Genomic DNA, 14,809 nt, shown 5'->3' with positions numbered 1-14,809 from the left:
CAGAGTGCATTGTGTGCACAACATAAAAAGGGACCTTTTTCTGGATAATAAGATTAGATTAGATTCAAATGTATTGTCATTATACAGCACAAGTACTGTAGGCCTACAACGAAAAGAAGTTTGGCATCCAACCAGAGTGCAGCTATATACAATGTACAGGTGATTAAACTGGGTACAAAATATACAAATTAGTACTACTGAGTGTAGTGCTAGATCAGATGTATGTACAGTATGTACAACATAATAACAAGCATATTCGAGTATTAAAAGATGTGTCCATTGCATTTTCTGTGCTTACACAAATAATATTAGAATCCGGGCTCCTCCAAGATAGATAGAGGTAGGGAGGGAGACCGGCAGGCTGGATAAATAGCTACATATAACTTGAATGTTATCCAGCATTTCACAAACCCTATAAGACCCCCCTTTTGCCCCAACACAGGACTGTGAACCAAACGTTATGAATCAAGCAGAAAAGAGTGGTTACTAGTTTTTCCACATCGGAGCATCTGGTCCTTTAGGAGTTTTTGCACATGCCTGGCCGGGCTTAACTTGCATAGATAACAACTTAGGCTAATTTAGGCTCAGATAACTTTGAACAAAAACAGATGACGGACGTGCCGTTTCTGTAGCCCCCCGGGAATAAGAGAAATATTCCACTTCGTTCAATGGCTCAAAACCAGAAGCCAGCACACAGGCCGCAGACTTATGACAATGAGCCCCAAACCTTCAGCTATTCACTGTATGATCATTCTGGGCTTAGCTTCTGAAGACAGACTTGAGGTCAAGGCTTTGTGTTAATTCCCGTCTGTGTTCTAGTCATTCTATAGGAGAGTGAGCTCAGCCATATCACTTTACATAACAACAGACACACTGACCAGATCAGATCAAGGTATGTTTGATCAAGGCTGATCTCGACTGAAGGAATTCTTAGTCAACTAACAGTGTACGATTTTGTCATCATCAGAATCATCCAGGACCTCTTTATTTTAGTTGGCTCACTGTTTTTAACTGCTGTCTGTTATTGTTGTCATTTATTTCAGATTTTCTTTTTCTTTTTTTATGTTATGCTGTAGTGTAAAGCACCCTGTGCATTCGTGCTGTGAAGGGTGCTATATAAATAAAGGTCATTAATTCATTAATTCATAAAGGAACATTAAACAAATAAATAAAGTGAATTAACTATCCTCATAATCTCACACATATCCCAAAACTATAAACTGTTTTGCATGAAATAATTTGGTTTGAAAAGGGTGGTTTTAAGAGTTGGAACATGGGATGTCATGTTTTATTAAATTAATAAAATATATATATATCATGGCCTTTGCATATATATGCCTTTCTGGGAACTGTTAATCAGTCACTAAGACCTTGATATGTTTCATTATAATCATCATGTCACTGAGGTGTTACTTCCTAGAATAATATACATCATAATGACCTCACACATCTTAACTCAATAACTCTCAAACCAAATGAAGACATTTTATAGTTTTGGGATACATGTGAGATTTTGGGGTGTAATAATTAGCTTTATTTCTTTGGTGGACTGTTTCACTGGTGCTGTGTTTCCTACAGGTCGCCTCGGTCAGTCCTTTGTGGCAGTATAGCCATCAGGCTCCACAGCCATCTAACAGCTGAAGAACTGGAGAATAGAACTGATTAACTCTTAACTATTAAACCCAGCACAGGACTCGCACATCACTCATTCATGTATTAGCATCTTAAATTGTATCTGTATACGCACATTTATATTTACTCATAATCCACTTGATCTGTTTATTTATACCAGGGTAGATTAAGACTCAGTATAGAGTAGACTTAGCTATATATATATTTGCACATGGTTTTTTTTTAGGATATAATCTGTATATTATACCAGGGGGGCTGTACTGTGCATTGTGTTATTAAAGATAAGAGTATACATGTCTCACCTGTCCAGCAGATCAGACCCTCATCTTTATTTTTTATTTTCATATTTTATCTTGTTCTTTATTATCAACTATACTTTTCATTCTTATATTTGTATTTATCTTACCCTGCCTGTTACGCTTGGTTGGTGAATGTCACATCCTGTGCTGTTTGACATAAAGATTATTTGTGTTGAAAGACACTTGGCCCTCTAGAACTCCACTGTTAATCTCATTAAAATATTTTACAAGCATCACGTCTCAGCCGCTCCTTTTGCCAAACCAACTATACACTTACTGATGTGCAACAGGTGGTCTTTAAAGGCACAGTCCGTGATGGCATGGTGCCCCCTCTGTTGAAACACTGTTGCCCCACTATAGGCTTTGTTTACATAATCATTTATTGGATTGAAGAGATTTTTCAGCCTGTGGTACAGGTAAAATTTGTTTTACATGATTTTTTAAATTGTAAAAGGTTTGTTTACATTTGCAATGATTGTAAACCGTAAGGTAAAACACACATATGTTTTGAGTTATAATGGGCTAAGAGAAATTTCAAAAGTGTACCATCCATCTTCAAACCAAACTCTTCAGTTACATACGTGAATATCCCCAACATTTCTATGGTCAAATAAATTCTGGATTGTAGCTTTTAAAGGAACATGCCAACATTATGGGAAATTCACTTACTTTTCTCCCCCACGGTCAGACAAGAAGATAGATACCAATTTCCTCTCTATGTGTTCAGTAGAAAGCTATCTGGCTGTAACAAGCTAGCCTATCATAGCATAAATTAATGGAAGTGGATGCGGAGTGGCTAGCCTGGGCGTTGGCCAAAAACACCTCTCCCAGAGTTTTAAACTAAGCTTGCCGCTACGCATCCACTTCCAACAGATCAGACCCACATCTTTATTTTCTATTTCATATTTTATCTTGTTCTTTATTATCTACTATACCTTTTATTCTTATATTTGTATTACCCTGCCTGTACCTCCCCTCCTCCTCCCCTCCCCTGTGCTGCTCAAGGGGGTTAATAAAGGAACATCTTATATTTAAATATTGTGTTTACCAGATGTGTGCTTATCATGTTCATGAAAATGTATTGTTCAGCATGAAAAATATTTAAATAATCAACAAATTGCCTAAAAAATACCAAACAATCCCAACTACCAACAACAAACTAATGGATTGAGAGTGGCCAGCCCCTGCATTGTGTCGCAGCACACTCTGGCCTAGATACTGTTGCAAGGGTTACCTTTGATCCAAGTCATTAATGTAAAAATACTCCTTTGTATTTAATTGCAGTCATGCTCGGAATGTCACATCTTGTGTCCTGGTGTTTGACATAAGCTAGCTTAGCACAAATTAATGGAAGCAGATGCAGGGTGGCTAGCCTATCCTTGAGTTTTAAGCTAGGCTAGCCGCTACGCATCCACTTCCATTCACTTATGCTAAGCTAGGCCTTCTACTGAATGCACATAGAGGAAATTGGTATCTATATTCTTGTCTGACTCTGGAGAAGATGGTGAGCAAATTTCCCAAAATGTTGGCATTCCTTTAACCAGCGTTCCATAACTTAAAGGTACTATAGATAACATTCAGCCAATATGTCACACTAGAGCACCAGCATGTAATAAAAAGTGGCAAAGATGTGAAGCAAAGTACCATGCTATAGGGGCAGAGTGGCTAACCATGAGTGAGTGTGAGCACCCATAAAATTGGCAATTTTTTACTTGAACTTGAAGACTGCATACTTTCTTTGCAAAGCTTAGCTTTATACTTTATACGTAGCACATGCATGAGTCTGGTCTCTTTTGAAAGATAACTTTCTGAAGTTACAGTACTAATGCAAAAAAGGAAAATCACTTTTAGTGCTAATGAAATAGAGTAACAGAGGTCTGAACTTGAGGACTCACATTTTTCTGTAGTGGTTGCAAGATTCCATATTAAAATATTCCAGCATAGAGGTATAAGCTGGAAAACTAAATCCGTTCAGAAATGGGTCTTTGAGACACGTTTTAGTAAAACCAACACTAAAGAAAAAGCTTTCCAAAATCCATTTCCTCATCCACCGCTGTGCATTCTGAAGTCTGATTCACTTCCCGTTTTCACTCGTCAACTTTCACCTAGTTCCTATATTCGCACCCCCCCACGTGGGGTATCGTTGGAAGAGTACACTCGTTGGCTACAACGCTACCCAATCATTTTCGCCATCAGCAGATGATTGGCAGTTCTGGAGCGTCTGTAGTCCGGGGTGGTAATCTGACACCAGCGTGTAAAAAGACGCTCGCCTGACATATCGTCATGTAACTCGAGAACTGAGGCACCGATATGGTCGAGTGAGGTGGCGGTCGAACGGCAACAAATAGATCTTTTGAACGGTATATGTTCTCCGAAAAATGCTGACCCAAGCTGCTAGACGCTCGCAAAGTGCCGTGACTTGCGTGGGTTCAGCGCAAGGGCATGATGGCCCGATGCCGGTACCTCTCTTGTTAAGAGTTTGTTATTCCTATTTTTCAACTTTGAATTTTTTTCAAAATATGTGCTAAAGTCTGATTTTAAAAACATTGTAAGAAAGACATTTATTTGATATAAATCATTCATTGTATGTATATAATATTTGCATAGAATAATGATCAGATTAATTATATATTTTTCCTTGAGTAAGTGACCGAATGACTGAATGAGTGAATGAATGATTGTGCTGCAGCGTCATAATGGATCAGCATGAAATATGGATGGTTGCCAAGGTCATACACTGAACACACCACACAAATTATAGGAAATCTACACAATATATTACTGTTTAATCTAACTAACTAACTAACTAACTAACTAACTAACTAACTAACTAACTAACTAACTAACTAACTAAATAACTAACTAAATAACTAAATAACTAAATAACTAACTAACTAACTAACTAACTAACTAACTAACTAACTAACTAACTAACTAACTAACTAACTAATGAACTAACTAACTAATGAACTAACTAAAACATTACAACCTACCCTATACCTAATGTATATCTATACCCCATCTCTATTTTAGTGCAATTGTCTCTGTACTTATCTATCAAGATCAACCACAGGATATATTTTATTAGGTTTTATGTGATCTCTCCCTATGTTTAAAAAAAAAAGATGAAAAAAAGAAAATAAATATATAATTATATATCCCAAAGCTATCCATATCTCACACCAATCCATATTTAATACGACACCAACCTATTGATGAATATGTCTGAGGTGTTTTGCGCCTTTTGCCTTTTCCGTCTACAAAAGGTAAAGTTAGCATAAAAGGAAAACTTGATCTCTCATAGACAATGAATGGAGCGCTGACGTTGTGAAGTCATAAACAGGGACGCAGGAAGTGGGGGGGGAGTGTAACTGCAACTGCAAGGTTGTTTTGGCTTTAATTCCATTGTAATACCGAGGCTACTCAATGTCACAGAGCGGAGCGGCACTGCAGATTTACCCTACTCTTGGAATTCATTGCCAGATCCTCATAGGGGCGCTGTCTCGATAATGCAGTGTTATTAAAGCAGCGCGTAGCCGACGCATGAACCAGTTGGGATTCGAATAGACGCGGCCTGGAAGCGTCAACGCGGAACTGGAAATCCGTTGGTAAAAAAATAGCGGCCTGGAATAGTTTTTGGGACGCTCAGACCATTCGCAGTAAAGGAATATATCTGCGGTTTCCCTGGCGGATGGCGAACAAGCCAGCAGAACTATACGAGCCCCCGGGAGGGTGGTCGAAGACCTTTTGCATGTCGGCGATGTTGTATGCGGGGAACGAATTGCAGAGGGAGGACTGACTGAAGTGGAGAGCTACCTGTCGCCCATTCTAACGCAGGAGTCCTGGGCCCTCATTTATCAAGTTTCCTCAAAAAAAGGTTCTATTTCCACACGTAAGCACAGAATTTAGAATGTGTGCACGCACAAAAAAAACTGGATTTATCACACGTGCGTACACAGGTCCTACGCACACCTGTCATGATAAATATCACCTTGCTTCTACGCTAAGGCTCGTGCACACTTTCACGTATTTGCATACCAAAACCGCCCTGATTAACCATATACGGTAATGGAACACCCCCATGAAATGTGGAAAAATGGACTAAACCGAGGGAAGCGTGTTATGAGACAGGCTGACAGACGTGTACACGTACGGTGATGTCGGATATGATATCTATTAACCATTGCTGCCTGGGCAGCGCAAACACTAATAAAGACCGTGCTGGAATATGACTGCCTTTTTCCGTTTTGTTTGATTAATACCCAGGGATTAAAGTTCTCCTCAATTTTATTCCAAATCGCGACGGATTTTCCGTCAATTTTCTACCTGCTGCATATGATTTCTAGAGGCATACAATCTATTTTGATGTCAGTATTGGGTAGCCTATATAAACAATAATACGAGAGCATATACAAGAACAATGAATCTCACTGCCATGTATGATGTAGCCTGCCTATGTGATCAATACAAACTGAATTCCATCATGTTTGTGTGCGGGAGCTCACAAGGCTGTTGTCACAATGGGTGGTACAGTAATAACAGTCTACACAATATCACGATGGACCATGCCATGTAGCCTATGTTCTATTATGACATGATCTGTGACGACAAATGTTCTAGAATGTTTGATTATGACACCATACTCTGACAGCATGCCTATGATCAATAAAAACGCGAACTTGAATCCCATCATCATATTTACATAGTCTGTCCACTATCTTTATTACTTTGTTATCCCCCCCCCCCATCTATGTAAAGCGACCTTGCATGGGTCTCTTGAAAGGCGCTATGTAAAATGAAGCTATTATTATTATTGTTGTTGTTATTATTATTATCATGTCTGTGTGCTGAGCTCAGTGAAGTTTCAACGGAGTGAGGTAATCTATTCTAATCAACAAATTGAAGTAGAAAGCATTCCGTTGTGGCCAATCTTATTTGGAAACATGACACAAAATAATAGTATGTCGCTTTTTATTTGAAACAATATTTAATGGCGTTTGGAGGTGGGTGTTCTGCTTCTGCCCCCCGTGCCAAACAGGCAAGCCAACCTCTTGTTCCCGCATGAGCCCGTTATAATTACACTACTGTCGCTATTTTACAATGAACTATAATGAATTACGGGTCATACAGAAGTTGAACACGCCAGTGTTGGAAGTAATGCACGGAAGCTTATTTCCGCGTTGAAACTAATGCATGAACTGAGGAGGCGCATATGCCGTAGTAACAATATTCTACCACTGGGCGTCAGCTAAGCATGCTCAGAGCTGTGCGTAGACATAAGCACAAAGTCAAGCACAAGTTCAAATTGATAAATCCCACACTTTGCTTAGAAATGGTCGTACGCACGGGTTAAGCACAATTCTGTGCGTACGTCACGTTGATACATGAGGGCCCTGGACCCTTGAGCAGACCCGACAGGTAAGGTAAGCGATTTTAGATGTATCACTTTGGAAGTGTGCGGCTGTTGTCCGAATACTAGTGAACATTGAAAAATAAAGGCACGACATTTAGAGACGTCCTCGTCGTAGCGTTCTGGTGCGGGACATGGGGCTCTCTGTGGGGGGGCGCAACAGGTGGGGTAGGCTGGGCAGAGATGTATGCATCAAAACGGTTACATTGTTTGTCTTGCACGCTCCGCAGAGCTGAGCGTGAGAGCGCGGAATTGGGCAGTGGTCTCCTCTAGTGAACGAGAGTGTTGGTTTACCAGAGTGGTAAACCTATGACGTTATTATTATATCACTTATCTCAGCACCCCCACTGCTGACTGACTTCCCGCGTCCCTGGTCATAAAATGTTAGTTTGAGCTAATTATGGCTCAGGCCTTCTAGCAATGCTAGAATTTGAACCTCATTGGGGGGTAAGAGCTCACACAAACCTCATAAAGTCAGAGCTCCATTCATTGTCTATGGAGGAGCCCCAGATTTTACATCCCAGTAACATCACCAAGTGTCCTGGGGCACAGGGAGAACATATACGTGAATTCTTAAAATGGGTGGCATTCCCCTTTAATATGCTGGTGCTCAACATTTTTCTCTTTTTAAACTGACTGGGATTCCTAGAACTGAGCAGCCCTTCATTGGTCGTATCAAGTTATGATGTGTATGATTGGACTGATGAGCAGCCCTTCAGTGGTCTTATCATGTTATGACCTGTATGATTGGACTGATGAGCAGCCCTTCAGTGGTCTTATCATGTTATGACCTGTATGATTGGACTGATGAGCAGCCCTTCAGTGGTCTTATCATGTTATGACCTGTATGGTTGGACTGATGAGCAGCCCTTCAGTGGTCTTATCATGTTATGACCTGTATGATTGGACTGATGAGCAGCCCTTCAGTGGTCTTATCATGTTATGACCTGTATGATTGGACTGATGAGCAGCCCTTCAGTGGTCTTATCATGTTATGACCTGTATGATTGGACTGATGAGCAGCCCTTCAGTGGTCTTATCATGTTATGACCTGTATGATTGGACTGATGAGCAGCCCTTCAGTGGTCTTATCATGTTATGACCTGTATGGTTGAAGTGCCAGCACCTCATTGCAACAAGGTAAAACATTACTGATAAGTAAGTTATGAACCATGAGTGAATTCAACTCTTTTACTTTCTCTGTTTTGCTAACTCACTCTCAAAGGGTCTCATTGTGTGGCAAGTGTCTGGATGGGTTGTGCAAGGAGGGTGTGCCCATGTGCTGGAACAATATAAAATATGTGTGACAGGTTAAGGACAAATCACCAAAGTGTTGTAAATGTCAGGAGGAGGGGTATATTTTAGGGAGCCATTCACACGGGGCCTTGAGTGCATAATCATAAAGTGCTTTTTCCTCCTCTCCATTAACGCTCCTCTCACTTTCACCGATTGTCCTCACTTATAAAGGTAGGTTTGATACAATAATCAAGTTACTGCACGCCAGTTGGCACAAGGCTATAGACTGTGAAGCTATTTATCACAAGGAAATTCAAATTAATAAGCATGGACATTTAACTGGGCAACCTCAACATTGGATATAATAACTTGGACCGAGGGGCCTCAGCGTGTGCAGGCGGTACAGTTGTCTGAGTGTGTCTCTATATTTATATGTTTTATATGTTATTCTGGGGGCAGGTGGCGTTTATGCAGAGATTAGGGGGATTGCACATCAGTGTGACCGTGGCACAAATCTCGCTGGTATTTACTGTGGGAATCCCTACCATGCCTCTGCTTTTGTCCGTAAGACCCTCGTACAGTGTCTTTTCACACACGGCTCAGAGGCTTAGACCTGTTGCATGACACCTCTTGTCCTGCACTGAGCTCTTGATCTCAAAGTGTGAAAATGTAACTTGAGGCTCACAACCCCCCCTGCCTGATAGCATCTGTGGCAGGTAGGTACAAGCTCTACCGCCGATTGACCCGTCGGAGTGGCCAGAAAGCTGGGGGATGATAGGTGATGAGGGCTTGCTCGCGTGGACTGGCAACCTCTGAGATCAGGCTTCCTGAAATATTCTGTTAATTTACAAGTGTACTTTGACTTTAGAGCCTGTTATGCTGGCTTAATTTAAACTGGATAGATTAGTGTGCCGTGTCAGCTGCATGCAGCACTTGTTCTGTTATTTTAATGTTTTTAGTTAGTTCTAACATCTAGGATATGTTAATTCTATTGTCCTGGTTTAATTGCATTACACATATCAAGTGATGATATGACTACAGAAAGGAAGAGAAAGGGAGAATGAAGGCAAATAGAGAGAGAGGGGGAGATGAACTGATATGGCAGCTCATTCTCAATGTCCGCACAGCCTCTCAGCCCCTGGCTGGCAATGGTCTCTGCAGCTAGCCTGTCTCTGGCTTCATCAAGGCCACAGCTGCTATCTAGGCCATAAAAGCATGGGAGCAATGTGGTCAAATATAGCCATGCAAGACACCTCTCCTAGGCCTTTGATAACAATGGGAAGCATTATCCAATAGTGTAAGAATATAACAATGCATATGGCTTAAATAGAATAATTAAATGATAAATGATAATTACTTAAAAGAAAGTTTCTATTATCATTACAGTATCATTACTTAGACTAGGTTCACTCTTTGAAACTGTTTGTGGAATTTGTGTTAAATATTTTACTGTGGTGTAACCAGGGGAGTAGCTGGGGGGGGGGGGGGTTAGGATGATTCCAAGGGCCCAGCACTGGGGGGGGGCAGAGAACACTATTATTATCTTTTTATTAATATGGTTTTATTATTATTCATTGAAGATGAACACAATGCAACATCCTTTACTAGGCTCACCCACCAACAGTGCAGGTGCTGAACTGCTGATCCGAATGTATAGGTAAAAACCATATTATGCGTTTTCATCAATAAATAAATGCCCTAAATTTTTTAAGCTTGCGCTTACGCGCGCTCGCATTGATTTGGGGCCCACAAATAGATTCTTTCATGGGGCCCAGAATCTCCAGCTACGCCCCTGGGTGTAACACATGCTAAAGATATATAATATTTCTCTATGTTTATGGTACTTTTCTTTGCATGTTTTCTCCTCAGGGATCTTAGACTGCAGCTATGTCTGAGGGGTGAGTATGGCCTTAACCTTCAGTGAGTCTTAGCCCAGTCAAAATGTACAGTATGTATGGGATATGTGCATTAAATCAACACATTGTGTTTTTGTCTTCCTGTTGTGTGTTACTGATAAAGACCGGTGAGTCAAAAATAATTATTCTCTCAAAACATTAAATTAATAAATATATATATATGTATACTTTTACTTTTTAAAAGCATTTCATTCCCATTATATCTTTTCGATATGTATCATGCGTTTCTTTGGTTACAAACATGCCAAAAAGAAATGTTCAGCTGTCCAAGCTGTATGATAATTGTATGTAGCTAATTATCTGTTTCTCCCAGCAGAAGCCAAAATACTCAGCCACACGGCGGCTGCATCTGAAGGTTGGCCTTACACTAACACCTGCACTGTGTAACGTTTAATGAACAAATATTGCTTCTTTAGGAAGCTAAATGGAGTTGGGCTTTAATTGGGCAGAACAAGAGAAAACCGTCCCAACAGCAATGCATGAAACACAGGGAAATTGCTCCATACAAGCTCTTCTGGTCTCATTTCTAGACCATAAGATGTGGATGACACAAATGTAATAGAGTCCCCAAAGTTACCTTGCTTAAAGGAACACACCAACATTAAGAAAAAAGCTATCTGGCTGCACGTTAGCCTAGCTTAGCACAATGAATGGAAGCGGACATGGCCGGTTAGCCTAGGCATTGTCCAACTAACACCTCTCCCGAAGGCTAACCGGCCATGTCCGCTTCCATTCATTGTGCTAAGCTAGGCTAACATGCAGCCAGATAGCTTTCTATTGAACGCACAGAGATACAACTGGTATCTATCTTCTTGTCTCTCTCTGGAGAAGACTGTAAGCTAATTTCCCAAAATGTTGGCCTGTTCCTTTAAAGATATGTCTGTTTTGCTGCTGTTTTATAATTTCTGTCATTTTTTTTTTTTTTTTATTGATATTTTTTCCCCTCCATTTTTCCTCCGATTTTTCTCCCATCCCAATGTTAGTCGTATGCCAATTCCCAATCCCTTCCTGGTCGCTGCGCACTTACCCCCCACAGTCAGATCATCTGGGAGAGTGGAGGCTATCACGTGCTTCCTCCGACACACGTCCAGCCAATCAACCGCTTCTTTTCACCTGGCAGCGCGGATCCTCCCTGAGAGGGCGTAGCATGTGGGAGGACCACACTATCCCACTCAGGTCCTATCCGCGCTTAGCAGGCGCCCCGACCGAACTGTAGGAGTCGCTGTTTACAACGACCCGGACCCACCCCGCCAGCTTCTCCCACCCTCTAATACAGCCAATTGTATTAGTGTGAACGGCCAGCCAAGCTGGTGACAACCCCGGAGCTGTGAGCTGGATTCGAGCTTCGGGGTTGGTGACGAACGCAATCTCCGCTACGCCACCTAACCGCCTATTTCTGTCATATTTTAAACAAGGTGCAGTCACCCCTCATGGCCACATGGCGCCAATCTTCAATAGTGTCTACCATCTTAATATTGTACAAAATATTCTAGAAAATAAAAAGACATCTTTGTGAAATGTTTGTGTTTGTCCACTCTGCTTCTCTGACTCTCAGACCAAACTGTTGAAAAGGGCATCAACTATGCTGGTAGAGGAGGTTGATGACAGGAAACAGGAAAGGGAAACATCTCTGACCGAGAGAGTTCCACCACTCAAGCTGTCTGGTCTGTCAGTCCAAGAACTTCAGGTATAGTCTACAGAGTCAACGAGTCCAAACTATTTTAGTTTTGTTTGATCAGCTGCTTAAGTATCTTTCTTTATTTCAATCATTGCAGGAAATTTGCAAAGATCTACACCGCAAGTCTGACATTGTAGATGATATACGATATGATATGGACGTTAAAGTCATCAAGAATGATATAGAGGTAGGTACACCAATCTGATTCTAAGCAACACACAACCAATGGCCGCCGTCAAGGACAAAAGGCCATGGACAAAGTTCACGAGTTTGCTGTCCTATCTATGCCTGTTGTTGCGATGATACACCCTTCCAACCGTCTCTTCTCTTGGTTTTGGTCGGTTGATGTTTGATGCACAGATCCAAACGCTGATGCAGAAGGTCAATGGGATGAAGGGTGGAAAGAGGACCAACCTGAAGCGCGTGAAGAAGGCTGGCGCTTCCGTGCTGAGTGCCTTGAACGAGGGCCCCAAAGTCACCAACACCGACTTCAAGTTGAACCTCAAGACAGTCAAGAAGGTGGAGGAGAAGGTGAGGTTGATTGATGGTAGAGTCACAAAATTCAGCACTTACTGTATCTGTGACCAAGACCAAAAGTAGACATTGCTCCTGACAGAATGATGGCCCTCGGTATGTTATTATTACACAGTAACATTATGGTAGTAATCATACTGGCCAGCAGCGTAACTACTCAACTACTGTACCACTACACCTCTGCTTAAGACATAACAAGAAAGGATGTGATGCTTATTGACCTGCAGATTCAACCTACAGATGTTTGGAGATTTGTAACACTGACAAAACAATCTATGTTCCCAACAGAAAGAGGAGGTGACTGACTGGCGTAAGAACGTGGAGGCCATGTCTGGAATGGAGGGCAGGAAGAAGCTGTTTCAATAGAAAGGTACTGATGCTATTATAGACGATTTCACTGGAATTCTGTTGCTAGGGAACAGTTTCGACCCAAGTGTATTTCCTGTTGTCACTTTGAAACTGTCTATACAGGGTCATGACTGTTACCACATATAGCACTATGGTTTTGCTAATCCCATTCTTTTGCTCTTGATTTCAGATGCATGTTTCAAATTCACTGAAGGAGATCTGCAACATGAGGTGAAATAAAACTGGTTTTGTAAAGAATTATAAAAAACATTATCGACTTGAGATCTGATATGTAGATGGTTATCCTAACAACAATATAATCTCTCAGATACCGTATCTTTTTCACACCATCTGGTTGGCTCGGTGGGAAAACAAATACACCATACTGTATAGGCCTACTATTCAAGAGACTAGTGATGCAATAACAAGCATTCAAAACTTTGTACAGAGTATGTTGAATTTTATTCAAGAAAAATATATTTGATTTAATAAAAAATAAAATGTATGTTTTGATGTACAACATATGTAAATGTCTCTCTAGGAAGGATTTGTGCAGTGTTTTTTGTGCAGAAAGAATACAGATATTGTAACAATGGCACTCACTTTTTATAACATCACTAAATGTAAAATCGGTTCAATGCTGACTTATCATCACATAGCGAAAAATATTGAGTTCTCATCAACAGTCCTGATTTGATCATGTATTAGATGTTTAAAAGATTAAACAACCGGGCATGGCAGGGCTTTAACTTTCTTTCACTTGTGTCAAGTCTTTTCATTTATCCACTCTTTTGAACATCTGTTTGAACATTGTGTTCACTATCACTGTTACTACAATGTTGTGCAGCTTGATATGTACCACATGACCATCAATATGCACAATAAAATGTTTGCCGTCTGACTAGCCTACTACTCCTTTAAAGTTGCAGTATAGGCAACATATAAAAAATATTTCCCAGACTCTGAACGGCAGGTGGTTCTGCACATTTTGGATGAGGAGCGTGATGGTGGTCTTAGTTTTCCGATGCGAGCCCGGGAACACAACTTGGCTGGCTAAAAAACATCTGATGGCCAAGTATATTGATTTGTTATATTGTACTGCTTTTTTACTAACTGTACCTCCCCTCCCCCCCTCCCCCATGCTGCTATGATTCCCCAAGGGGATCAATAAAGGAATATCTTATCTTATCTTATCTTAACATCAGCTCCCTGCATCAATAACTAATCAAATGTTTTTGGGCTGCCAAGTGGTGGAAAACTAAGATCACCATCGCATTCCTCGTAAAAAGTACACACAATGTGCAAAACCACCTGCCTATCAGAGGCTGGGAAATATACATATTATATCTACAGTCTATGGAAAACCTTTGTTGAGCATGCATGGGCTTTAAAAGTGATGCAGTGCAGAGCTTTCTCTATTTCTGCTGGCCAGGTAAACCCACTCTTGCTAATTCCTCCGAAGTTGCCTACTGTAGCCTTAAATATCACGTCTTCTTCATCGAGAAATAGTCAAACTGAAGACGTTTCCGTGTGCGATGAAAGCTTCTTTATTTACGGACAATGATCAGCCCTGCCATCACTGGCACCACTAAAGAAACGGACAAGCTGTGCATAGCACTGTACAATACCTACATAACACTGACAGGTACTACATTTTATGATTACAGAACTGTTAACGTGCTGTGTCTTGCTTCTCTGTGGGGCCCCTGGTGGACAGAGTCATACCCTGTACAGTTTATGACTTTATTCATCACTT

At 40.9% G+C, this 14,809-nt stretch overlaps 1 protein-coding gene across 1 annotated transcript in view; it reads left to right on the top strand.

Moving 5' to 3' along the window:
• The window catches only part of LOC311245440 (troponin I, slow skeletal muscle-like), a gene marked incomplete at both ends in the record, with an annotated part of 19,937 nt that extends 6,866 nt beyond the window's left edge, over window positions 1-13,071 (top strand). The window contains 4 exons of the mRNA XM_084335282.1: window positions 12,049-12,180; window positions 12,269-12,358; window positions 12,532-12,702; window positions 12,994-13,071. Of these exons, the coding sequence (XP_084191408.1) occupies window positions 12,049-12,180; window positions 12,269-12,358; window positions 12,532-12,702; window positions 12,994-13,071 (471 nt within the window). The remainder of the gene's footprint in view (window positions 1-12,048; window positions 12,181-12,268; window positions 12,359-12,531; window positions 12,703-12,993) is intronic.
• Window positions 13,072-14,809: the final 1,738 nt, after the last annotated feature.

The sequence above is a fragment of the Notolepis coatsorum genome (assembly GCF_963971535.1).
Source record: "Notolepis coatsorum genome assembly, chromosome: 18".
Lineage (NCBI taxonomy): Eukaryota > Metazoa > Chordata > Actinopteri > Aulopiformes > Paralepididae > Notolepis > Notolepis coatsorum.
Note: the sequence above shows the minus strand (reverse complement) of the source record. Positions and strands in the feature narration are given on the sequence as shown.